Below are 24,255 nucleotides of genomic sequence, written 5' to 3' on the forward strand. Positions count from 1 at the left end.
GAGTTCGGCAGAGATGAGAAGGTCATACTGCTCTGGGCACGTGATCTTGTAGCGTCTGTCCATGATTAGCAAAAAATGTGCATGCGGAAGACCCCTCTTCTAGAACTCCACAACATACACGTGTGCACGAACCTTTCCAAGGATATCCTTTTTTAACAACACGTGCTTAAGCTCTTCTAGTTTTGCCCTAAAAACCCGATCAATAAGGTCCGGACGATCCTGTGGTGTTTGTCCAGGGTACAACTCACGTGTGATCTCATCCCACTTTGGATTACATGTCGTAGTCAGGAATATATCTGGTTTTCCAAACCTTCGCACCAGTGCCATGGCATCCATGTATCTACGCCTCATGTCCCTCGGGCCTCCGATAAACGATGAAGGCATCACTGTTCGCTTTCCAACAGCTTCTGATCTACCCTCACCAGCATGCAGGCTATCAGCCAATCCTTGGTAGCGATCGGCCGTAATCTCCGTTTGATGATTGCGTATGTAATCCAATCGAGAACTCTCGATTTTGATGTACGTGTCCACTGCAAATTGTTGGAAAAGACGCTTGCCATAAAGTATGGGATTAAATATTCCTGGCCGTATCTGGAACTTGTAGCAGTAGTAGTCACGCACAGAAACACATAAATTTCCCGGAGAGTCTGTCAAAACTATGATATTAGAAGTGTTCATGTGATAAGGTTTGATATGCATGAAAAGTACAAGGAGATAAACAAACCTGTTTCTTCTTCTTCAGTACCACTACGAGCCTTACGTAGGGCACGAGCCGTGTTGACATCCTCCATGGTAACACCTTTCTTTGGGATATCCATATGCCATCCAAGCTCACCTCTAGGGAAGAAGAGTGGGTATGAAAGAGCATCATAGCATCCATGGTATGATCGGATACCATGCCTGCTCCTATCTTTCCCATGTAGGACAACACTATTCTGAAATTGACCAAGGAGTTCACTACCTTCGATCCAAACAGCAGCCACCTCTGAAGCCATCGGCACATTGTATGTCCTTTGGTCCAATCGCTGATCAAGGTTAAGTGTAAGACGATAGTCCTCGAGATGTTCAGCGTGCCCCAGACTCCTCAAATGTTGTGAGTACGGGTTATCATGAAGGATGGCCACCAGTCTGTCTATAACTTCTTTATCTTTTTGATACTGCTCTTCACGACACCTTCGGTAGCGGTACTCAAGGCTTGGATCGTCATCATAGAAGTAAAGCTCAAGATGCCTAGGCTCCTTACCATCTTCTCTGCCAAATGACCTTATGTTGTGATAGATCATGCCATGTGCACGAAAAGTATATATGCCGCTGTTTCTAATGTTAGCAGTAGCACTGTCGAGGCGACAATATAGGGAAGTGAAAGAGAAGTGGCCATTGAAAAACCTGATATTGTTACGAAAGTGCCTAGCATCCGCGTCAGAGCTTGTCCAAAGCCTCATGAGCTGGTTTGGTATGACAGGCGCATGCAGCTCAACCTTTCCGCTGCGACAACAAAACTCAGGAGGTTCTTTTGGAAATCTCTTTGCTCCACAATGTTTGCAATCTGGTACAGGTTTTAGCATGTGTGTCTCCCTAGGCATGTAACTATACACCACTTCATACGGGTCAGGTCCTTCAAAGTTAGAAGTCGTGTCTTCCTCAGTAGTATCACTTTGGACATCATCATCTGATTCTTCTGTTAAAATGATTTGAACAAAAAAATGAAGGTTAGATAAAAGAGCGGATAATTAAAAAGGTAATAGGTATTTGGTACAAATACCTTGCCCAGCAAACAAGTATCCCTCATCCTCTTCCTCATCATCTTCAAATATATCACCCTCATCATCATCTGAGATTATCACAATGTCATGAGATATTACAACTCACATAACATTAAAGGAACGCAAATATTGTACACAATGTTCAAAGTAGTGCAAATTACCTGTATCATCAAATAATGGTTGTCCAGGTGTAGCTGATGCATTTTGATTGTTTGATCTAGCGCTTCCTGTCAATCACATAAAGGACATAGTTAAGGTAGGAATAAAGTTTGTTTCATGTGAATGAACATGGATACGAAGGCCTCATTATTTACCGTTGTTGGTCACGGTTGACTGAGGTAATGGCGTATTTTCTTCCACGTTGTCTTCACCCTCTTTATTAGTTTTTCCCGTGTTCTGACCGATGAGGCGCTCAAACACATTGTTACGGCGGGTTAACAATGCATGCCTTTGCCCACATGGTATATTTTGTCTATGTGTCATATGACCTGGCGATATATCACTGCGTCCATCATCATCTTCATTTGTCTCATCAGGAGCTTGTGGGAAGCAAATAGGTGTTGCAGTGGATTCTGGGATAGCCCAATCGCTAGGGTTTACTGTGGGTCCATGAGCTGGCATAGATGAGTTTGCAGTGGGCCACTCCATAATTGGATTAAAGAGTGGATTTTCCATTGCGATGGACTCATTGTTTAAAGTGTGTGTCCGCACCTCCCTGGAGCATTTTTTAGCCACTTTCATTGCCTCTTTATGAGATGGAACTTGATTATAAAGCCTCTGTCGCTTGCGCCTTTGGTCCCGTTGCTCAGGTGTCTTGTTTGCATGTTGCATCCTACACTTTGCACGATGAGCCATGACTTGCTCATTTGTTAACTCTCTCTTACGTGAAGCATCAGTGCATTGTGATCGCATTGCCTGATTAATTATGCTGCGAGCAGTAACTACATCACCAGCATCACCTACATAGTCGTGTTTGAGTTAAGATAGTAGGAAGGCAAACAATACACACCAAATATCCATCAATGATCCTCTCGTTGTATATAAAACTACTCAACACAATAATGTAGGTGTTGATTCCATACTAACAATAATTTTATTACCAGACATCGGGGATATAAGTATTTCATCAATATTGTTTGCATGGAGTGAATCATTCCTATGCAACCAATCATCTGTTTTATTAGGATCCACATTTTCCTTGTTTGATGAATCCTGAGCATCTATCAATTATGATACAACGAATATGAGAAACAACAATAGTATCTTATATTATTATTCACCAACATTTATAATATACAACCATCGGTAGTTCCGATACATAGTTGTTGCTCCTTTCTTCTTTTATATGCTTCTCGACGTTTTTTATTTTTTTCGTCTTTTTTCTCTTGCGACATTGCGTGCCATCGAGCCTTATCCCTTTCTTTCCTGCGTTGTGCAACATCGCTTCCTGCATTGTTACATCCATATATTATTGATTATCATTTATATAATATAAACAATACACTGAATAATATATAATAATTCCTCTTCTATTTTGGTTACCTCTATTAGTAGTGTTAGTCTTGTCACCCAATGGTGTATGAGAGGCACTATTTTCCATCGAGTGTACCCACAATTCAACCACTTGTATAATACGGTAACCATTAGTTGAAGAATATGAAAGATAGCTATGCAAGTAACTACAGAAACCAAAAGACTAACATGTGAAGTAAAACTGGCACCTAAACCTGGCAGGTGCGAACCATAAAATTACAGCAAATCAATCACTTGGTAGCAACAATTCAAAATTTGCGGGGTTCAATCGAACCTCCAGCTGACAGATCCTTTTCTGATTTTGCTTACCCAGCTGGCTGTTTTGCCTTGTTCATATTTGAGTTGGATGCTGAAAGGCATGCCAATCGATATTTGGAGAAGTAAATTATTATGCTGTTGTTTTAGGGAAAATATAAATTCATACGAAGTAGCTATTAATGGACCATTTTTTATTTTTGCAGCAATAGATGTAAGAAATGTGTGCATCTGTTCTGTGAATTTGTATTCGATGTACCATATTTAGATGAGAGTTGGCACAGGTTCCAATTTCTCTGTCTTTCTTGGAAGTATTGAGATCAATCTGTGAATTTGTTGCCTCATGCTTTTGCTATGCGAGAAAGCTGTCAATTTTATAATAAAAACCCACCATATGGTGGCTGGCGAATTATGACTTGTTAAGTAGTTTTCTTCTAAAGCCTTCATCTAAAATCTTATTGCACATTTCATAATCTGCTTCATTGTTTGTGGGATTCCTACTTATCTATATGATATTTCTGGAAGATGATTTTTTTTCATGATTCCATAGTACCAGAAGTTTATCTGTAAAATTGTTTTATTCAATGTATACTTTCAGGAGCTCATGCAAGGTGTAAGTCTTACTGCAAGAAGGGCAGTTGTGCATGCTATTAAGACCCAAATATAGCCTCACTTGATTACACTGCACAGGGGGTTGAAAACGTGAGATACAGTTAATCTTCTGGTTAAGAGTATGGCTTCAAGGTTATCACATCAGCTGAGCAATGGCCTGTATGTTTCTGGTCGACCTGAGCAACCTAAGGAGAAGGCCCCAACCATTTGTTCCACTGCGATGCCATATACTGGGGGTGACATCAAGAAATCTGGAGAGCTGGGGAAGATGTTTGATCTTCATGTTGAGAAGTCAAGAAAATCTGGTCCTCTAGGAAATGCTCCTTCAAGAAATACTTCATTTGGTGGTGCTGCTTCCAACTCTGGACCTGTCTCCAATGCTGGTGGTCGTTCCAACTACTCTGGTTCTCATTCATCTTCAGTTCTTGGTGCTGGCGGATCAGCCAGAGCAAAATCAAACTCCAGACCGCTTGTTGGTATTCTTAACATCATTACCAAAAGTAGACTAAGTTCTAAATCTAGCAACGGTGCCAAAAATGCCAAACCTATCCCTCACACCACTTAAGCCAAGTTGTCATCCCCAGCATGACATGAGAGACGCGGTATTGAAATATGCAATTGCTCTTCTAAATAAATAATGAATGGGATCTGCAAGCGCACAGATTAATACCGATGTAGCATTTTAACCGGAAAGTATTCCAGGTATCGTTATTTATATTTTTACCACTGGGAAGGGATTAATCAATCATCACTATTGATTACAGAATAGAATATGAGATTGAGCATCTATCATTGCATGTATAATTGAGAACATTATATCTAACTCTTCATACAGGGATAAGTGTCACATAATAGATATATGAAATGATAATAGTGACAAGGATAACTAATCTGATCTAGCCACATAATAAATATGATAAGCACCTCAATTAGATACTCTAGAAAGTCATTAGCATGGTATTAGAACGAACTACAAGAATATTCTCTAAGTTATTCTTAACTATATAGTCTAGCATATCATAGTTAGTGCAAGCATACTTAGCAATCATTGCGAGACAAGACTACGCCCATGCATAGTGATATTAGCAAGGAATATGAGAAACATAGCAATCACTTCCCTGTAATAATGTTGCTCTGCCAGCCCAATACACGAGAGGGGGACTATATAAGAATCAATAAAGCTGTCACTATCACGAACCACCCCACGATCTGGCATATTGGGTACAATCGCAGATAAATACGGTATAAGCACCACGCCTACACAATATCTATCATTTACCCATGGATCCGATGGATAAACGCTATACGATCCTAAGCATGTATATAGATCGTATCTAACTAAGCCAAGTACATAACTATGATAAACTAAGAACAATATAATCTTGAATATAAGCAAATAGAGCAAAGTCATAAGCAATATATTGAAGTAGAACAAAGTCATATTCATAATATTGAAGAACAAAGATAATTAGAAAGCAATTAGAAGCACAATTAGAGAATTACCAAGAATCCTCCTGACAGATCCGGAAACCAATCGAAGATTGACTCCTTCTAGTTCTCATCCTATGTAGCTATGCTAATCTAGATGTCTAATTGATGTGGTGGCTCTAATCTTGATCAGAGGCTTCTTCTCCCTTGATGGAACAATGAATTAGGGTTGAGAGGCTCCCTCCTCCAGGGGCCAGGGGGTCTGGTTTTATAGTCCCTTCAAGTGAATATGGGCCCTTGGATCAAACCGACATAGATTGTATGGTTTAGATTCATCCTTTAGGTCGGTGGAGACTTCCCGCAAAGCAGAGTCCTGATTGGACTTAGGGGCAGGGCGGGCGCCCAGTTGGACAGGGCGGGCGCCCTGTCTCTGGCCCCGATTCGCCTCCACTTCGGTCTCGTGGCTTCTGGAGTTTTCTAGATGTAAGATAATTGCGCAGCACGTTAATATCTTTACGTAATCCTGACATGTGGGCCTTTCTTCCATATTTCCTGATAACCCCCTGCAGAAATAGACAAACACCAAAACTTGTGGAATTCTGTCAGATAAAACCCTAGGTCTAGATCTTTATTTCATTTGGATCCTTTTCTTTTTTTATTTGATAATTAAATTTGATACTTAAGGACCGTCAACAAACTCCCCCAAGCTTACCTCTTGCTCGTCCCTGAGCAAGGATAGACTCAGCTATGGATCAGAAGTTGCTGCAATATCTTTAAAAATTTGACGGTACACATGCTCTTAAATAAGATCTCATCTCTGAGTTAGAGTAAACTGTCAAGACTTAAAACTTACTTACTTTACCTTCACTATGGGACTTGTAACTGTCACTTCTGTCTTGAGTGGTTAAAAGATAGAACAGTCTAGCCAAGTGCCATGTCTCTTATTCTTGATCAGCTATAGCTCTGGGGTTTTTGCAGATTTTCAAATAAAACTCAGAATTCCTTGTATGATTCTCTCAGGTCTCTCTTTTGTGGTATTTTTGGATCCTTACCAAGGCATTGATGGTATATGCCTTCTCTCAAGATATATGGTATTTGTGGTATGAGGCATAGTAATATTGTCTTCTCTCTCATCCTACTCTAATAAAGCTTTAATATCTGGAGCTCATAGGTGGGAGATAAAGTATACATACTTACAAGACATGTATTGCATAGTCAAACCATGGATCCAAAGTAACAAGTCAATAAGTTTAATCAAGATGTGCATGTGTGGCGAATGAATGGTATATGGTGATGATGGTGATAACAATGGTGAAAACAATGGTGAAAACAATGGTGGTGAAAGTCTAATTCTACTTTGCTCTTCTGAGGGGATACATACCTTCCTTGCTTTTGAAACTTTATGAGGAGAATGAGATGCTCTTCTTTTTCTTTTCTCTCAGGTGGGTATCTTGCACCCCTAATTCTACTGTCGGACACTTGTCCATTTTTACCTCTCGTCTCACTTTTTCTTTTCTTTCGAGGTTCCGAGCACTTGCTCCTTTTTATTTCATCGTATTATTCTTCTCTCTCTCTTTTTTTAGAGCATTCATCTCTTGAGATAATATGGCAAGTGGTAGTAACAAGATAACTTGAGCATTTATTTCACAAGGGGAAAACAGAAATATTTTTGGTTATTCTCTCCCGGATTAGGAGTAGAATATTTTTAGGTGGTTCTGGAGATGGAAATGAGTGGATGTATGTGGATGGTACTTTCGGAGTAGAAGTAGCATATATGAGTGAACGTGCAAGTGAAATCTTGATTTAACCACATGACAAGCTCCTCAGGGTCTACACAGCTTGACCATACTCAATGCTCATAAGCAGTAAATAGTAAATGTGTGGCTCAAAGTCTAGCAAGCATGTATATATGGCTGTGGTAGGAATTTAAGCTCTCATCATACAGGAACTCATCATGCAACATTTTAAAGATTTTCAAAGATAAATTCTCCAGAATTCTAGCATCTCTAGGAACAGATAAATAGCAGCTCAACCTTCCTATATCGTATCCGTTAACAACTTAGACTTCAGATCAAGTTTTCATCCCACAAGTTTAGGTCTAGGGCAAGCTTTAAATTATAACAGTTATGTCTAAACTTGAGAGAGAACTTAAAATGTGCAAATTAGGCAGAGCAACTATTCATCATATCCATGCTTAAGTTTTATTATATACAGATTAGCATAGCCACTTTATTTATTAATTAAACACACTAAGTAATATATATATAAGCATAAAATCTTTACTTGGTTTTCCCATAGTTTATGTGTATTAATATTCTAAAATAATATAAATATAAAGATAGATAGATAGAAATACTTATCGAGATAAATGGGGGTGCTCTCCCCCAAGCTGAATTTTGACGTAATTTCTCTTGATGTAGCTAGCAGGTGGCAGAGGTGTATTTGAAAACAGCATTCTGACAGCGATTAGAATGTCCTCCGTCTGCTAGTCTTCTTGATTCTTAAATTCTGTGGAGCTCAAATAGACAACAAAGCTTGTGGAACTGATTAAGTGTTAGCATAAATATCTAGCCTTTATCATCTTGAGACTCCTTAATAATTATTACTTCCTGTTTTTATATTTTTATTTTATAAAGCAGAAAAAATATTTATTTTATTTTTATGCCACCACAGTGAATGTACGTATGGGTTTTATGCCACTCGTCTATTCACATGGGGCTTACTATTTTTCACATTTTTATTTTTCTCTTTAAGACAGTATGAGCATGTTTAACTAAGTAAACTATTTAAAATAACTGAAAGGGAAAGGGTAACTACCAAGTTTACCTCTTGGCAAGGCGTTCGGTGTTTTTAAGTCCTCCGAACGGGACTCTCCAATTTCTTAATCGTCCTGAGGTTCGTTGGGTGGCGTAGTCGGTACTTCCGGCAGCGCCTCCTCTTCTTGTATAGTTATCTTCATTTTCCACACCTGACTCGGTGCTTCAATCTCCTCTGGATAATTCTGTTTAAACTCTACGTCTTCTGACCTTACAACTTCTCCTTCATAGTCTGCCCATCCGTCCTTAATGATCTGCCTCCTCTGGTTGCGGTTGCGTCGTTTTCTTACCTGCTTAGATTCTTCAATGATATAGTTAGGGTCAGTAAAATAACAGCGTACCTTCTCTGAGGGGAAGTGCATATGGACTTCTCCGGTTCCAATGTAGATAATGGCTTTAACGGTGCTGAGGAACGGTCTTCCAAGGATGATGGGTGGATCATACTCGTCTTCTCCCATGTCAACAACTTGAAAGTCTGTGTAGACAAAATGATCGTCTATTTTGACTGGGACATCAGATACTATTCCTTGAACTTCTCGAAATGTCTGATCTGCCATCTGGAGCTGAATGTATGTTGGTCTTAGTGGCATGGTCCCGAACAAAAGCCGATAGGTGACTGCGGCCATTATGTTGACGCCCGATCCGGTGTCACAAATTGTCTTGTAGAAGTTGTATCCATTTATGGAGCAGTAAATGCTTGGCATTCCTGGGTCGTCCTTCTTGGTCAAGCACGGTGACTTAAGTTGGTGATCTTGGCCTCCATGGACTACAGTGACCATCTTAGTTGACTCGGTCCACACTTGCTTGTTCCTGTTCCTCCTGTTGGTCCTCTTCCTTGATTGACGTCTGGATTGATTTGGAATTTGTGTAGTCTTGTTTTTGAAGAAAAATGTTTCCTTCTTCCCTTTGACGTAGAAACTGATCTTAGCAGCACTGGCGTAGATGATAGCTCCCGTGGTGTTCAAAAATGGCCTCCCTAGGATGATAGGTGCTCTCTCATCATTTCCGGTCTCTACCACTACGAAGTCTGCTGGTGCATACAAGGTACCAACTCGGACACAAAGGTTCCTCACTATTCCTTTTGGAAAAGTTATCGTCTGATCTGCAAACTGCAAACACATGGTTGTCTCTAATAAAGGATATGTAAAGAATTTCTCATAGAGTACCCTAGGTATAATGTTGACACTGGAGCCAAAGTCGCAGAGTGCTTCTGGGAAGTCCACCATGCCGATGGAGATCGGGATGACGGGGCGTCCTGGATCGCCTCTCTTGACCGGCACACGGTCAGTAGAAAATTCATTGACGGGGTTACTCCAATTACCTGCATCAAACATGTCTACAAGATTTGCAGATTCTAATCCTTCCGGTTGTGATGGTATACCGGGGTTAGTAGTAGGAACAGCAGCAGCTATCTGATTTAACTGAGATTCAATCATTTTATTAAAGCTAATTTGATTCTTGATGGCAGTAGAGAAATTATCCATTCTATTATTTATATTTTCTAGCATTTTATCATTAGATGCCAATTTCTTAGATAGGTTATCCATTAGCTTTCCTCGATTAGACACTAACTCTCTCAAAGGTGGAAAATTATTATTATTGTTGTAAGAATTGTTACCTTGATAATTACCTGAGTAGTTAGGCCTCTGTTGATTCCAACCTTGATTTTGTTGAGGACGGTTGTAGTAGTTGTTGTTGTTGATGTAGTTCACATCCTCAAGTATCTCAGGGCAGTGGTTGCCTGAGTGTCCAGTGTCTCCACACTCCTCACAAGTCATGTGAGAGTCGTAGATGTGCATAACTTCTTTCTTGTCTCCAGCTTTATCATCGAGCTTCTTCATGAGCAGGTCTAGCTTTGCAGACAGCATGTCTACCTCCTTCAGCTGATGCATACCTCCACCTCTCTTGCGTGTCTGGGTCCTCTCTTCATTCCAGCTTTGATTGGACGCCATCTTCTCCACAAGAGCTGTGGCTTGTGGTATAGTAAGTGATAAGAATGCTCCTCCAGCTGCAGCATCCATGGTCTCTCGGGCACTGTTGCTGAGCCCATGATAGAATGTCTGCATCAATAGCCAACTCTCCATTCCATGATGGGGATATTCTAGGATGTAGTCTTGAAAGCGCTCCCATGCTTCTGGAACAGATTCATCATTTTGTTGCTGAAAACTTGTAATCTTCCCACGGAGAGCATTGGTCTTACCCATGGGAAAGAACTTTGCCAGGAAGTTTGTTGAGCAGAGTGCCCACGTAGTATTCTTCTCCTTTGTAGCGTAGAACCACTGCTTCGCTCTTCCTAACAGTGAGAATGGGAAGAGGCGAAGTAGTATAGCGTCTTTGGAAACTCCTGCTATGGTGAATGTGTTGCAAATCTCCAGGAAGTGTTGTAAATGAGCACTAGCATCTTCGTGTGCCTTCCCACAGAACTGGTTGGATTGCACCATGTTGATAAGTCCAGGCTTGACCTCAAAGTTGCCATCGATCTCTGCAGCAGGTCCAGTGCGGATGTTGTCCGTAGTGGGAGCTGAGAACTCGCGGATCGATTTGTTCGCCATGGCTTCGAACTCTGAAGACAAGTTCCGGTGATCTTCTTGATTGGATGAAGCTTCTTGCTGAAGTGTTGATGATCTCTTCTTGAGCTTGGCTCTTGTCTTCTTGAATAATGCTTCAGGATTGTCAACAAAATTTCCTGGAAGATGTCTTCTATTCATACATTCCCCTGCATAAGATAAAATAGAAAAATATCGGGGTAAAACTGTATGAGAGAATAGATAAGCTCAATCATATTAGTGATGCGAATGATAACTCAAAATCTTTTATTCCATTCCTGATTGGTAATCAACCTTCCCCGGCAACGCCGCCAAAAATGCTTGTTGGGTATTCTTAACATCATTACCAAAAGTAGACTAAGTTCTAAATCTAGCAACGGTGCCAAAAATGCCAAACCTATCCTTCACACCACTTAAGCCAAGTTGTCATCCCCAGCATGACATGAGAGACGCGGTATTGAAATATGCAATTGCTCTTCTAAATAAATAATGAATGGGATCCGCAAGCGCACAGATTAATACCGATGTAGCATTTTAACCGGGAAGTATTCCAGGTATCGTTATTTATATTTTTACCACTGGGAAGGGATTAATCAATCATCACTATTGATTACAGAATAGAATATGAGATTGAGCATCTATCATTGCATGTATAATTGAGAACATTATATCTAACTCTTCATACAGGGATAAGTGTCACATAATAGATATATGAAATGATAATAGTGACAAGGATAACTAATCTGATCTAGCCACATAATAAATATGATAAGCACCTCAATTAGATACTCTAGAAAGTCATTAGCATGGTATTAGAATGAACTACAAGAATATTCCCTAAGTTATTCTTAACTATATAGTCTAGCATATCATAGTTAGTGCAAGCATACTTAGCAATCATTGCGAGACAAGACTACGCCCATGCATAGTGATATTAGCAAGGAATATGAGAAACATAGCAATCACTTCCCTGTAATAATGTTGCTCTGCCAGCCCAATACACGAGAGGGGGACTATATAAGAATCAATGAAGCTGTCACTATCACGAACTACCCCACGATCTGGCATATTGGGTACAATCGCAGATAAATACGGTATAAGCACCACGCCTACACAATATCTATCATTTACCCATGGATCCGATGGATAAACGCTATACGATCCTAAGCATGTATATAGATCGTATCTAACTAAGCCAAGTACATAACTATGATAAACTAAGAACAATATAATCTTGAATATAAGCAAATAGAACAAAGTCATAAGCAATATATTGAAGTAGAACAAAGTCATATTCATAATATTGAAGAACAAAGATAATTAGAAAGCAATTAGAAGCACAATTAGAGAATTACCAAGAATCCTCCTGACAGATCCGGAAACCAATCGAAGATTGACTCCTTCTAGTTCTAATCCTATGTAGCTATGCTAATCTAGATATCTAATTGATGTGGTGGCTCTAATCTTGATCAGAGGCTTCTTCTCCCTTGATGGAACAATGAATTATGGTTGAGAGGCTCCCTCCTCCAGGGCCAGGGGGTCTGGTTTTATAGTCCCTTCAAGTGAATATGGGCCCTTGGATCAAACCGACATAGATTGTATGGTTTAGATTCATCCTTTAGGTCGGTGGAGACTTCCCGCAAAGCAGAGTCCTGATTGGACTTAGGGGCAGGGCGGGCGCCCAGTTGGACAGGGCGGGCGCCCTGTCTCTGGCCCCGATTCGCCTCCGCTTCGGTCTCGTGGCTTCTGGAGTTTTCTAGATGTAAGATAATTGCGCAGCACGTTAATATCTTTACGTAATCCTGACATGTGGGCCTTTCTTCCATATTTCCTGATAACCCCCTGCAGAAATAGACAAACACCAAAACTCGTGGAATTCTGTCAGATAAAACCCTAAGTCTAGATCTTTATTTCATTTGGATCCTTTTCTTTATTTATTTGATAATTAAATTTGATACTTAAGGACCGTCAACACCGCTCAATAAACATGGAGAGCCAACAAAGAGGTCATCTGGTCCCAGTCTAGAGGAGTGACCCCAATGGCACGCCAGAACTCTGGCCCCCTTCCACCTGTGCTTCCGACAACTGGGCTTATCACATCTGGGCCTATCTCTTCAGGGCCACTTAACTCGTCTGGTGCTCCAAGGAAAGTATCTGGGCCACTTGATTCTGCTGCATCGTTGAAAATGCGGGCTACTTCCTTTGCTCACAATCAAGCTGTTTCTAATCTCAACACTGAAGATGGTTACTCAATTCAGGGAAGCTTTCCGAAGCCAATACTCTGGGCTGTGATTCTGCTCTTTGTGATGGGTTTTATAGCAGGTGGCTTCATTCTGGGTGCAGTTCACAATGCAATTTTGCTGATAGTTGTTGTGGTGATATTTGGTTTTGTTGCTGCACTTCTTATCTGGAATGCTTGCTGGGGTAGGAGAGGCGCAATTGGGTTTGTTAATCGCTATCCTGATACTGATCTCAGGACTGCCAAAGATGGACAGTATGTAAAGGTTACAGGGGTATGTACAATGTTCACAAAAATGTTTGATATGTTCTTATTTTCTTCCTTGAATCAGTTGATGTGTGGTGTCTTTATTCATCCTATATGTTCTCTAAGTTTTATTTCATTGTCGTAAATAACACTATCCTGAAATGCTCCATTATTATACTGTTTTTAAGATTGTGGTCCTCTCTCTTCAATTGGGTCTGAAAGGCAGCAGGCCAACAAATGGCTGCATTTTTCTTGTATTAGCATAACTAAGAAACTATGGATTGACATTGCATTTAGGCCTCTCAGTTTTCAATATAGTGACAGGCAATTAAAAGAGTAATCATCTATTGTCCAACCAATCCTCATCTTCTAACTGGACATCATCTATCTATTTTCCAACCAGATAAGCCAAGTAGGGGGATTGCACACATTACAGGTTATCAAAATTTTGACTAATTAATAAAGCAAAATGCTTACTTCTTAGCTGCATAGTGTGCATAGTAGTACCATCCAAGACAAACTACATCTATTTCTATTCATGTATAGCTATGGCCCTGGAAATCAGCTTTTCATCAAGACATATAGATGTACTTCATAAACAGGTGAGCCCACCTTGCACCGTAAAATTCTATGTATGACGAAGGGAGAAATACCTAGGTTGCCAAATGTCTTCCCAAGAACAAGAATTGCAGAATATAGTCCTCTGTCTCTTGGGTTGATATGCAGCTTTTCTGTCACTACCCAGTTCCAAATAGTGCGTAAATCTTCTAAAACCTGCAAATAATGTTTATAAAAGAAAATATAGAAACATGACACATACACAAGAATTACTTGCAAAGCCAAAACACTCCTACTCAGCCATTATAGAACTACCAAAAGTACAGTGATTTTATAAAAGACATTGCCGCAAGTGAATTTCAATTCAGTACATTTCCAAGGCTCACATCACTTCGAGATGACCAAGCGAAACAGGCTGAGATCAATAAGAAGTCAAGTAGGAAGGGTGATGCATTGGTACTGGTTCTAAAGAGCTTAGCAAATTAGGTTGCCGGCTTGGTATTGCTTTTGTATCAAATAGGGAGCTCTCTCTTATCATATTGGGTCACATGTGGGTCTTATCAGAAATATGCATATGACTGCACGAGTAAAAATCAGTCCTCAGCTAACTCATTATTGAGTTAATAAATTATTTCAATGGTGCTTTAGTCCTGTGTTCAGTTAGCTCTAATAGATGTGATGCAATCCTGAAGTATTTTACTGTTTTAGCTGAAAATTAGCTATTTGACATTGAGCTTCATGTATCTCAATGCTTCACATAGTTCTAAATTTACTATCAATGTGTCATGGTTCAGTCTTTAGGTTGTGACTATTTTTCCGTTGCAACACACGCACGACACTCATTCAATTCAAATCTTGAGAATATAGGGAGGAATAAAAGAGCAAAACAAGGTAACCTGGAAGTGGCAAGCAGTCGATGATGGCAGTGCAGGACCGTTGCCCTGTCCTCCGCGCTCCTGCTCTGGCAAAGGCTTAGCGAGATTGTCCCACTGCACATTACAGATGTAAATTTTAGTAGAACAAATTACAACTGATATGTGAGCATCCTTAAAAATAGATATTTTTAAAGATGCTGCCATGCTGATAGCCTATTACTTTGTAATGGGAGAACTTCAGCATTCAGAAGCTCGTAATTAATGACACTATTGTAGTAATTCTTAAACAAGGAAAATATGTAGTTTTACAATACTCAGAGCAACAAATAATGTATCCTATTTTTAGTTAGTGTTGTCCATTAGAGATTTATTTGTTTCCATATAGTTAGTGGACTATTTCAAGCATGTATGACTAAGACACAAATATGCACTCCGAGCCATAGTATTATGCTTCTGAAGTGCTGTAAGCTACTGTTAGCATTGTGAAGTCTACCTAAATTCAGGAAAATGAGCAGTTTAATTGCATGTTATTAATGCTGCCTTTTTGTTTATGTGAAGTCCAAGGTTTATGATTAGCTTACTCTGTAACTTGCAAAACTGTTAGACTCTAATTTTATGGCATTTCTTTTTTATGTATCACAGTACTTTAGTAGGACTTGAGCTGACTGCCTAAAGGTTATTATGAAGACTCAACTTGGTAGCGCAGAGAGAGGTCAGGATTATTTGATCTCATAAATATTGTTTAAAGGAAATGTCAGCTACAAAATATAACTGGGATCACACGCAGGTAGGATTCTGATTATCAAAGTATTTTTTTCATCATGCGATTAAACTCTTCAGTATCAAGTAGGATTCTGTGATAGGCTGAACAAATTTCAAAGAGCTGTTGCTGCCATGCTGTACAAGAGTCATCTGGAGAACTGCTATTATTTATATCTGAATACTTTCGAGATGACCAAGCGAGATGAGAACTGCTATTACAGTGAGGACACTACTACTGCCTTTCGAGATGACCAATCTGAATACTTTCGAGATGACCAAGCGAGATGAGAACTGCTATTACAGTGAGGACACTACTACTGCCTTTCGAGATGACCAAGCGAAAATGCAGGTTCGGATCAATACGAAAATGCAGGTACTGAAACGATTCTATCTATCCAGGATTCAGAAATAAAACACTACCAAAATCAGGTGCTGAAACAAAACAAATCAATAACAAAGTGCTGAAACGATTCTATCTATCCAGGATTCAGAAACAAATCACTACCAAAATCAGGTGCTGAAACAAAACAAATCAGTAAGGGTAGGGGAGGAACTGTTTCTGACCGCAGGTTGACCACGGGAGAGACGAGACGCGGCGTCGGGCTGGGGAGGCCGACGCTGCCACGAGGAAGCGGAGCCTCGAGGCCGGGGAGCTGCTCGTGGCGCGCAAGCACGGCGCCCCGTCGGTGGCCGGCCGCAGGAGGGAGATGGAAGACACCGTGTCCGTGCGCGAGGCGTTCGCGCTGGCGGAGGGCTGGGCTGGGGAGGCCGACGCTGCCACGAGGAAGCGGAGCCTCGAGGCCGGGGAGCTGCTCCTCGAGGCCGGGGAGCTGCTCGTGGCGCGCAAGCACGGCGCCGCGTCGGTGGCCGGCCGCAGGATGGAGATGGAAGACGCCGTGTCCGTGCGCGAGACGTTCGCGCTGGCGGAGGGCTCCCACGGCGGGAGGCGCGACTTCTACGGGATGCACGAGCTGCTCGCCGAGGAGCTCGCTGTCGCCGCCGCCGACGTCTCCTGGACCGCGCGAGGCGTTCGCGCTGGCGGAGGGCTCCCACAGCGGGAGGCGCGACTTCTACGGGATGCACGAGCTGCTCGCCGAGGAGCTCGCTGTCGCCGCCGCCGATGTCTCCTGGACCGCGCGAGGCGTTCGCGCTGGCGGAGGGCTCCCACGGCGGGAGGCGCGACTTCTACGGGATGCACGAGCTGCTCGCCGAGGAGCTCGTTGTCGCCGCCGACGACGTCTCCTGGACCGCGGCGATGGAGCGCAGCTCCGCGCGGATGGACAGCGAGGTGAGGGATGCGGCGTGGGAGGAACGGGACCGCAGGTTGACCACGACGGTTGCGTGTGGAGGGAGGGCGATGGGTCGCGAGAGGTGGGGCGATTAGCGCGGGGTGATTACCGCGAGGGGGCGGTTGCGTGTGGAGGGAGGGCGATGGGTCGCGAGAGGTGGGGCGATTAGCGCGGGGTGATTACCGCGAGGGGGGCGATCAGGGAGGGCTGACGATGACTTCCGACTCTTTTTAGTTGTAGATAGAGATTGGGACCAGACCGGACCGGCGGTTCGACCGGTAAAAAACCGAACCAGAGAATATAGCGGTCCGGTTCATTTAAAAGACCGTCTCTGCAATCGGACCGGTAAAAACCGGGTGAACCGGCCGGTGGTGCGCGAGTGCGCGTCCTGCTGCCTCCTGCTTGTGCAACTGGTGCTGGGCCCGGTCTATCTGCAACTGTCGCCTGCGTGTTTGTCAAAATGTCAACGGGGAACCGATCCCCGATTCCCCGCGGGGAATTCTCCTATTTGGTATGGGTTTGGGGCAAAATCTCTCCCCACGGGGAGCTAAATGGGGGCAAAATCTGTCCCCGTCGGGTTTCGCGGGGGCGGGTCTGGTGTGCCTCCCCCCGTCCCCGTTTCCCGTGGAGACCCGATAATAATAAACCTATGCTCGATGTTTGGATTCTTAGTTGCTATTTCTAATTGATGAATCACTTGTGGTGAATGTATGAACAATGTGATTGTTTCTGTGTTGTTATGAACTATGCAGTAGGCAATTATGGATAAATGGCTGTTATTTGCATGCGAATTATTGGATCTTTGCTGTTGAGTGTTTGGGCCCACCAACACCTATCATTGTCCCAAGGACCTCTGACGGTGATGCCGGGGATCCTCCCACTCTAGAAGTCCGATGAGCATCTCAGGACGCTCATTCCACCGCTACCTGGGGCGTATCAAACAAGCTCGTCTTGACCACCAGCGGTGGTCAATTAACGAAAATTTCTTCTTCTCGCCCTTACAGGATAGCAAGTGGCCACCTTAACACCAGGATCACTCGTTGCGAAGACATTGCAGTATCACAGACGACACAAGACCAAAATAATATTTCAGAGTAAAACACGAGTATTACATAACTTAATTTACAAAAGGAGTTCTTCCAAATAGTAGAGTGTTATTACAAGCCAGGTCCAGCGGAGCAACTTAAACTTTAGTACACAAATTACAAATTTACAGACCCTGTCCATGGGTCACGCTCACTCTTCCTCGTCGTCAACCTCGATAACGGACACACAACAGGGTCCAAAACATGTCGGCTCCTGAGCTTCACCTACAACAGGGGTTATAAAACCCTGAGTACGGGAGTACTCAACAAGACTTACCCGGCGGAAAAAGAGGAGAAAGTAGGAATGCAGGCTTGGGGTAGACAAGGAGTGGCTGAGCAAGGAGCCAAAGTGTTTTGCTAAAAAGCTTACTAATAGTGCATCCTTACTTTCAAGTTTTACCCGCGAATTCCTCTCCTTAAGAGGTCGAGGAGTTCGAGGAGAGTCTATCTAGTTGCCTCTCACAGACAAGTCTGTGAGTTCCTAGTCCTTAATCAAAGTATTATCTATCCAACGGCCATAGCTTCATGTCACTCTGAGTCCCGGAATTGGGATTCGAACCTCATGAGACATTTCCCCCTTTCTTATTTTACCACTTAGTTGCATATTTAACTACGATGAGGGTCAGTGGATTGAGCCTCCCAATCGGAGAGCAACGATGATTCGAACCGCTTAGCAATCCAGCTGGAGTTCCTAACCACCCGACATATGTAGAATCAAATCTTGCATATGTCAACCCAAATCAAGCTCTCCCCAAATTTGACTAGGTTCGCGGCACCCGAGAGCACAGTACTCCACCATCCTACAGCCGATCTATATGTTTTCCGGTCATCTCAGATCCGTAAGGTGGGTACACACTACTCTCGCCATCGCTCCACGCCCAGTGCGCGAGTAGCTGTTCGCATCGAGGGATCACAAGACCAGGCTTACCGAGGGCAAGTGGCTAGTACTATAAATTCTCAACCCATCAGGCCACCAACGGACCGGTCCTTAACCGACACAGTTGGAGACACTACTTTAAGACTCCATTCTTAAAGCAAGTCCACCGACCGGTCTCAAATTGAAACATCATTGATCATAAGTGTATTCCACAACAACCCTTCAAACTTTCGTGTTTGAAAACCAATCTAGTAGCAGGGCTAAGCATCACTACGCGATTTTAAAATAAAACAGGTGCCAAGGACAAGATATCAAATATCAAGGTAGTAAATGCAGCAAGTAGGTTAATCCAATTCTCAACTACCTAATGCAGCATTTTCAATTCATAAGTGATAAAAGATTTAAAACATTCAAGGAGAGTTAATGCATCCGGGGCTTGCCTTGGTTGCAGAGCTGAGAGGGACCCTCAGAGACTTCCCAAGTCTCGGATCCTACTTCCTCGAACGGAGCACCGACCTCGGGGTTCGGTTCAACGGTCGCTCCTTCGGTCACGTGCACTATACGTAAAATGATGGATGCTCATGATATGCGTATGACAAATATTTAAGGAGGCTAAACAGTAATTAAAGTTGTTTATCATCTTAGTGTCTTTACCCAAGAGGTTGCATTTGTAAACTAAGATTCCTCTTAATTCGTAATTAATCTTAATTAACTGACTATTAACCCTTTTTTATCTTAATTAATTCTTAATTAAGTATTAATGGCAGTAATTAAGCATTAATACCAAACAATAATTAAATGCCAAAGGTCATTAAGGTTAATGACCTCAGGTCATCACACAATACCAAAATCACTCAAATCCTAATATTGAGAATTTAAACTAATTATCATCTAATTATTCTAGAATTATTATTTAATTACTAATTAAGGGTTTAATAATATTTTATTAAAACATTATCCAAATGCCACCAAATTTTGGGTGAAGCCAGAGAATAATATTCAGAGGCATCCCACAAATTTTGGTAATTTTTGGACATATCAATAAATTATTAAAATTCATAGAAGTTTTATTTACTAATTAAAAGAGGCAATTTTTATACACATGCAAACTACTAGAAAATAGAACCTAATATTTTTCCTGTGTTCGACTTATTTCATAGAACCTATACAAAAATTCTCATGATTTTTGAATCAATACACAATTTTCTACACAAAATCAAACATAAATCAAATTTGCACAAAAAAGAAAAAAAGAAACGACACTATGCCGTGGACGGCCCAGCAGCTCGGCCCGCAGGCCGGCCCAGCAACTCGGCCCACGCGCTGCGCGCGCCTGTCCCCTCTCACGACGTCGCTGACAGTGGGCCCCCGCTGTCAGCTTCGTCTCCTACCCCGCCGGCAGCTCGGCCGTGCTTCCGGCCGCCGTTGGCGGGGTCCCAGCCCGCGCTGAGGTGCACAGCGGCTCCGCTTCAACTTCACGCCTCCATTGCTACCACCCACGAACGCTCTACCTATCTCTCTCTACCTCAGCCACACAAATGGCGGACGGCCGCGTCGGTCGCCCGTAGACCGGCCACGAGGGCTCGGTAGAGTGCAAATTGACGCGCTAGGGAGCTTCCATGGAGGGTAAGGAACATGGTGCTCACGTTGCAGGACGCAAAGAGGTGTCCTAAGCCGCTGGCGGCGGTAGCGGGTCTTCTGGGTGGGCGCTCTGGGCTCGGCGGAGTTATTCCGGTGAACCTGCTCGCGTCCGAAGAAAAACAACAAGCGCATGAGCTTCTGGGTGACAAGGAGAAGTAGGAACACCCGCTAGTATGGCGTGCTACCTTCAAGAACGGCTTGGCCACGGAGAGGGTTCACGGCGGCGGTCCCGGCCGGAGTTGGAGAAGAACAGAGAGTCCGAGCGATTGGGCGGGTTAGAGGAAGAGCTAGGGGGTGCACTGAGCTCGCAAGGGTGTGGCGAACGTTGTGGAGTGCTCAATTGAGTTGGAGAGGGATCGAGTGCGGTGAATTTGAGGGCGCAACAGGGTCGTCGGCGTTGGGCGGAAAAGGGAAAAACGAGGCGGCCGAGCAGTGGGATCACCGAGGGGAGTGGATGAGCACGCTGAGGGCTCGTCCACATCACGGCGGGCTCACGCAGCCAAGCAGCTGCGTGGCCAGGCGCGTGGCGGCGCTGGACGCAGCGGCTCTGCCCCGGCGGCAGAGCATCCCCCCGCTCGAGCACTATAGCGAGCTCTATCCAACCAGTTTTGTGGTTTTGCAAAATTCGCCCAAATTGTGAACTGAAGACAAAATTCCACCAAAATGAAAGTTGTGCAGAATTTTACAAGCTACAAAACTCCTTTTGGTGGCCAAAGCTAAATCTGAGTGGAAATTGGTGATTTTAACAAAACAGTTTGAAATTCAAAACTCAATTCAAGGAAATTCAAATTTTTGAATTGGGGCAGATCAGAATTTCCAAAATTACTTTTGATTTTCCATAACAACTTGAAAAACTCCCAACATGAAAGTTGTTCAACGTTTTGAGCTCTACAACTTTCATGTTGGTCACTTTTCAAAATTCCAAATAGATTTTGAATTGGAGATTCAAATTGGAAAAGGGGACACTTTGTGGAAATCTGTATTTTCAAAATTACTTTGAATTTTGTATTGAAAATTCAAAAACTCAAAACACCAAAGTTGTACATATTGACAAGATCTACAACTTCGCTTTTGAACTCAACTTCAAATTTTGCTTAGTTTTTAAATTGCACAAAAGGGGGCAATTCTAGGGTTCTAAAATCAGGGTTTTTCCCCCCTAATCTCTCGGAAATCTTCCACCCTAGGAATTAAACAACCAACACAAGCATCACTTCACAACATAAGCACACTTTACTTTCCTAAGCACAAGCATTCAAAATAAACTTGTTTTAATTTGATGCATAATAATGTGCTTAACAAATATGCAATGCAATGCTCATGATGACATGATCCAGTTTTAGTAACCGTAACATCGGGGATGTTACAGTAAGTGATTTGTTGTTGTTTATATAATTGACGCGGAGACGTGAATGGGGCAGAAGTTCTCTCCGTGACCCTTCACGGCGATGGGGATGGGGGACAGATTTGGGGCAGTAACCTCCGACGGGAATTTCCCCTTGACACTCCTGCGTGTTTGAGTGTGGCATGTGCATGCGTACGGTACAGTACTTGCTGGTGGCTTGCTGCTAGGCTCGCTGCTCGATGCTTTTGCTTTCCTTGTTTGACTTTGGATGTTTTTTTTTTGTTTTAAAATTTAATACCTTTTTCATTCCATCTCCAAAATACATAAATAATACACTAGTGTCTATTTTGACGATCCCTTCATACTGGTCACTTTATCTCAGCATTTGAGATTATTTTTATGAGTAAATATTTGAATTACTATTTAAGTTCTTTTTAGAACATGTTAATTCTTTTAAGGGTATAACTCGTTAAATTAAAGTATCTTGTATTTATTGCTTTTCTATAGTCAGGTTATTTGAGTTAAGTTTTCGTAAAAAAAAAGATTATTTGAGTTGAATCATTAACATACACATATTGATTTTGGATTTTGGAGTAGCTGTTGTGGAACGGTGACTAGATTATTTTGAAGATGGTTTTATAAATATGTTCTTTAGCTTATTTGTATATATGATCAACCATGTGTTGCTAATAACTTAATGTATATATAACATTATATTATACCGGTTCAAAGTATTTGTGGCCGGTTCAATTCATCCGGTCCAAAATAATCGAACCGGCGGTTCCACCGGTTCTTAACGGTTGAACCAGTGAACCAGTGGACCGAGAGTCTCACCGGTTCGATATCCGGTCCGGTCCTAGTAACTTGGCCCCCTGTCCGTTCCGAGTCTTTCTTTCACTCCTCTCGCTTCTGTGTTGCTCAAAAAAAGAAAAGTCCTCTCGCTTCTGTTGTTCTTCTAGTCTTCTTCCCTGCAATGTTGGTGACACTGGAACCTCAAAAGAAAAAATGCTGGTGAAACTGGTTGCGTGACGTCTCCGCGGCTCCGCCGTACGGTCTAGAGGACACATTCCATCGTGCGTAGCCGCGACGAGGAGCGGTGACGCACACCCGCGGCCCCCGTTGATGTGGAGCGGCAGGGGAAGATAGAAGAGTCAAATGCAGGTCATGGATTCCAGAAGAAGAGTCAATTCTAAGGTTGCAAAAATGTGGCTTGGCAAAATAGTAGCTTAGCATGTAGATTCAGTCTATTTGAAATCCGCCTATCGTTAGCTTGCTAACTTTTTTATATTTATGTGACAGAAAGTATTATTCGCTGATTTATTATGTTGATTTACTGTGAAAGAAAAACACTACGAAATAAATGACATATTCGATGATAAGATTAAGCAAATGTGCTACCGTTTATTTAAACTACATGACTAATTCTTTATTATAGTAGATCTAGTACACGAAAAGGCCATTCTTTTTCGCTTATTATTACTTTTCAATAACTTGGTATAACTAAAAATTAGCAGCTAAAATTTATAATGGTGAATCCAAACAAAGCTGCTAATTATTAATTGAAGACTGCTAACTATTAGGGTATGCTTGGCATCCATTAGAGTAGCTAAAAAGTGCTACTGGATCTAATCGGACCTACCTAATAAATCTGGTAATTATTAGCTGGAGATCCGCTAACTATTAGTTCAATTAGCAAGTTCAGAGTTGCTAATAAGCGCTAATAGTTCATATGCATCTTTAACTCACTATCCATCCACCTATTAGCAGGTGAATTCAAATAACCCATTGCAAAAATTAGCAGCTATTAACTATTAGCAAGCTAATTTTTAGTCCTAATGGACCCAAACATGATCTCAGTTCCATTAGCAGGTTTGGATTTGTTAATACATTCTAATAGTTCATATGCATCTTTAACTCATTGTCTAGCCATCTATTAGCAGGTGGTGGGTCAAAACAATCTTCTGTTAAAAACTAGTCAGCTAAAATTAGTAGCTATTAACTAGCTAATCTTTTAATACTAATGGATGCAAACAAATCCTAAGGTTTTATTTAAATGTAATCGGATTCGCATCAATAAACATGTGTTTAGTGGATTGGAGTAAAATTTAAACTAAAGTTCTACCTAATCCACGCCAACGCATGCTTTTTGAGCGACAACATCCAAAAATTGCCTAAGATGAAATGATCTCTCAAGCCAAACACTCTATTCAGAACACCATTAACGACGTCACTCGGTGGGATGGTGCCACCAAAAGGCACCAAACATGCATGCTCCGTCACACGTTCCCAAATCCCAATCAGAGAACTCACGCGATCGATCGATGTGCCTCCTCCGGACGAGGAACCATCAGGTTTGGTACTTTGGTTTATGCTTCGTATCCAAATCAG

At 42.2% G+C, this 24,255-nt stretch overlaps 2 protein-coding genes and 1 pseudogene across 2 annotated transcripts; 2 read left to right on the forward strand and 1 right to left on the reverse strand.

Annotated features, from left to right (window-relative positions):
- Positions 364-16,322, reverse strand: LOC8058798. The gene is made up of 8 exons (XM_002467526.2): positions 16,198-16,322; positions 14,893-14,985; positions 14,092-14,212; positions 3,306-3,386; positions 2,078-3,210; positions 1,925-1,990; positions 1,763-1,831; positions 364-1,678 (listed from the first exon to the last, which is right to left on the reverse strand). Exons 5-8 carry the CDS (start codon positions 2,673-2,675, stop codon positions 675-677), a joined length of 1,737 nt encoding a protein of 578 aa, XP_002467571.2. The 5' UTR covers positions 2,676-3,210; positions 3,306-3,386; positions 14,092-14,212; positions 14,893-14,985; positions 16,198-16,322; the 3' UTR covers positions 364-674.
- LOC8058800 lies at positions 4,285-13,583 on the forward strand (annotated as a pseudogene).
- LOC110432288 lies at positions 15,881-17,043 on the forward strand. The gene is made up of 2 exons (XM_021452396.1): positions 15,881-16,006; positions 16,203-17,043. The coding sequence occupies exons 1-2, from the start codon at positions 15,881-15,883 to the stop codon at positions 16,923-16,925; spliced, it is 849 nt and encodes a 282-aa protein (XP_021308071.1). The 3' UTR covers positions 16,926-17,043.

The sequence above is a fragment of the Sorghum bicolor genome, chromosome 1 (assembly GCF_000003195.3).
Source record: "Sorghum bicolor cultivar BTx623 chromosome 1, Sorghum_bicolor_NCBIv3, whole genome shotgun sequence".
NCBI lineage: Eukaryota > Viridiplantae > Streptophyta > Magnoliopsida > Poales > Poaceae > Sorghum > Sorghum bicolor.

Bases quoted from the DNA above. Each gene is read 5' to 3' on its own strand.
- LOC110432288 (XM_021452396.1), top strand. From the start codon at position 15,881: ATGACCAATCTGAATACTTTCGAGATGACCAAGCGAGATGAGAACTGC. The intron at 16,007-16,202 runs GTACTGAAACGA...TTCTGACCGCAG, and splicing joins GGATCAATACGAAAATGCAG to GTTGACCACGGGAGAGACGA.
- LOC8058798 (XM_002467526.2), bottom strand. From the start codon at position 2,675: ATGCGATCACAATGCACTGATGCTTCACGTAAGAGAGAGTTAACAAAT. The intron at 1,991-2,077 runs GTAAATAATGAG...TGTGATTGACAG, and splicing joins GTCAACCGTGACCAACAACG to GAAGCGCTAGATCAAACAAT. The intron at 1,679-1,762 runs GTATTTGTACCA...TCATTTTAACAG, and splicing joins ATACTTGTTTGCTGGGCAAG to AAGAATCAGATGATGATGTC.